Source organism: Triticum aestivum, chromosome 1D (genome assembly GCF_018294505.1).
Source record: "Triticum aestivum cultivar Chinese Spring chromosome 1D, IWGSC CS RefSeq v2.1, whole genome shotgun sequence".
Lineage (NCBI taxonomy): Eukaryota > Viridiplantae > Streptophyta > Magnoliopsida > Poales > Poaceae > Triticum > Triticum aestivum.
In genome coordinates this window covers 216749015-216751496 of record NC_057796.1, presented here as the reverse complement: position 1 = coordinate 216751496, position 2482 = coordinate 216749015, and the positions used below count along the sequence as shown (strand labels likewise).

General features: G+C 51.8%; 1 protein-coding gene across 3 annotated transcripts; it reads left to right on the top strand.

The window, feature by feature from the left end:
* The first annotated feature begins 537 nt into the window (after positions 1-537).
* Positions 538-2231, top strand: LOC123181080 (protein G1-like5). Of its 3 annotated transcripts, none has more exons than XM_044593300.1 (2): positions 538-1009; positions 1125-2231. In XM_044593300.1, exon 2 carries the CDS (start codon positions 1129-1131, stop codon positions 1747-1749), a length of 621 nt encoding a protein of 206 aa, XP_044449235.1. In that variant the 5' UTR covers positions 538-1009; positions 1125-1128; the 3' UTR covers positions 1750-2231. The 3 variants fall into 3 exon arrangements, with proteins under 3 accessions (XP_044449235.1, XP_044449236.1, XP_044449237.1); XM_044593301.1 differs by having other exon boundaries at positions 540-879; XM_044593302.1 differs by having other exon boundaries at positions 541-874.
* The last annotated feature ends 251 nt before the right edge of the window (positions 2232-2482 follow it).

Sequence of the window (2482 nt, the reverse complement as noted above, 5' to 3'; positions counted from 1 at the left end):
CAGTTTCTGGTAGTGATGCATGATATTGCATGTTGTGGTGAATCTTTTCAAATGTATGGTTGTATGTTGTGATGGTCCATTTTTCATGGTGAAAATTGAGGTGGCATGATTGCATATTAAGATAAATAGAAATATGGGGTCATGTTTTTTCTCTTAGGTACTCCCTCCATTTTTATTTATATAGTTCGAATATTGGCTTTGATTGAAGTCAAATTTTATAAAGTCTGATCAAGTTTATTGAAAACAATATGAACATTTACAATACAAATGTATATGATGTAAACATATATTTAAGGATAAATCTAATGATATTAATTTATTAAAATTTAACTTAGATAAAAGCTAACATATGAAGTAAATAAAAGCGGAGGACGTATATAGAATTTTCAACAAAATACATAATTCCAACGGCTGTATTCGTGCGCCATTCCTCCTCGCCCTTCAGCTCAACATTTTCATTTAAAATCCTCCCGCCGTACCGACGACATTTCACCGCCCATTTCCCAACTTTTTCCCCATCCATCCATCCCGTCACATCATCTTTCACCTCCCACTGTCTCCTTCCCGGCCCATTCACCAGCCACCCCTCCTTCCTTCTCTTCAAGAGCTGGCTAGGTAGCCAGCCACCATTAATACTCACCCCCAAGCTTCGCTTTCTCAGCCCTCCCATTCCCCCCTTTCATCGGCGTCGCAGGATCCCAGCATGTAGCTGCAGCTCCCGGCCATATCCCACACCGGTTACTTAGTTGTGGTTTCGGATAGTGATATCTCGATCGATCTTGGGGGTGAGATTCGTTCTCCGCTACAGTCCTACCTAGCTGCGTATCTCCTGTTCTTCACAAGCTGCAGAGACAGAAGCAGCTAGCAAAGTGAGGTGAGGTGAGCTGAACGCGAGCTGCTCTTGCACTCTCGTCTCGGATAGAGTAGAGCACTATTTATAGTGGAGATACCACCACTCTCTCTCAACTTGTTCCATAGGACCACCGTGCCACGGCTCCCCAAGAAGCGTGTGCGTGCGCGCGCTAACTCCTAAATAGATCTCCCATTCTTCTTCTTCTAGCGCTCGCTGGATCGTTTGGTCCTTACTGAATACTGACCAGCTGCATGGTTTGATTTGTTGCCAGATCAATGGACCTGGTACCGCAGCCCGACAGCCCGCACTCGGACGGCAGCGGCGGCGCGACGTCGGGGGCTTCGTCGGCGGTGTCCTCGCTGTCGCCAGGGGGCGCGGTCTCGCCGTCGCCAAGCAGGTACGAGTCGCAGAAGCGGCGGGACTGGAACACGTTCGGGCAGTACCTCCGGAACCACCGCCCCCCGCTGTCGCTGGCGCGGTGCAGCGGCGCGCACGTGCTGGAGTTCCTGCGCTACCTCGACCAGTTCGGCAAGACCAAGGTGCACGCCGCCGGGTGCCCATTCTTCGGCCACCCCGTTCCGCCGGCGCCATGCCCGTGTCCGCTCCGGCAGGCGTGGGGCAGCCTCGACGCACTCGTCGGCCGCCTCCGTGCTGCCTATGAGGAGAACGGCGGACGACCGGAGAACAACCCCTTCGGCGCCAGGGCCGTGCGGCTCTACCTCCGCGAGGTCCGCGAGCACCAGTCACGCGCACGCGGAGTTAGCTACGACAAGAAGAAGCGCAGGAAGCCGCCCCACCCCCCCGGCTCCGCCGACATCCCCTCCCACGAAGGCAACAGCAACGGCCACCACCAGTACCACCAGATGCCCCCGCCGCCTCCCGGCGCCGCGGCGTGAGCCGGTGACCGCCGTCCGCCGGAGCTAGCTAGCTGCAACGACTTTCCCTACGTATCCTATTCCTATGTATTCCCACCATCTCTCCAGCTAGCCACCGAGCTCTTGCTTACTATAAGTCCCTAGCTAGCTAGTCTCCTCCTACTAGTGCAAGCGCGGATTAAATTCATCCATGAATCCATGCTCGCTACCCCTACTAGTCTAGTACTACTCTTGTCCGGATCATTTCCAAACTTTGATCATATGATATGATCCCTACTATTCGTTCGCTGGTATTTTCCCCACCCTCTACTACTGTACGTGCGTTGTTTGTGATGAACTGATGTTATGTTTAGCTAACTAGCTAGCTCCATGGCTCGATTTAATCCTCTATGTAATTGATTTGGTGCAATTAATTAGTTTAGTCCTCTTGTAACCTCTGGCATCTTGCTTGATCTATCTCTTGGTATTGCAATTGATGAGCAAAGTGATGTCCTGTTGCATCTTGTAAGGGGTACGGTGTGGTCGTGGAGTCATGTCAGTGTGTGTCGTCCAGGTCCAGTTGGGGAATCTAACGCACTGTTCTCCCTGGGGAGGGGAGGGGTCACGGACGGGCGATGGACATGATACGACGCCTCTTTTAGGGCGCTTTTGCATTGCTTTTTATGGTAATAATAGTACTCCTAATACCACAAGTAGCTAGGCTAGGCTATCTTGACCACCTCTGCCATGCAGCGTCTCTGTCAGGCTAAAACAG

Excerpts from the sequence above, each read along its gene's own strand:
- LOC123181080 (XM_044593300.1), top strand. The coding sequence starts at position 1,129 with ATGGACCTGGTACCGCAGCCCGACAGCCCGCACTCGGACGGCAGCGGC.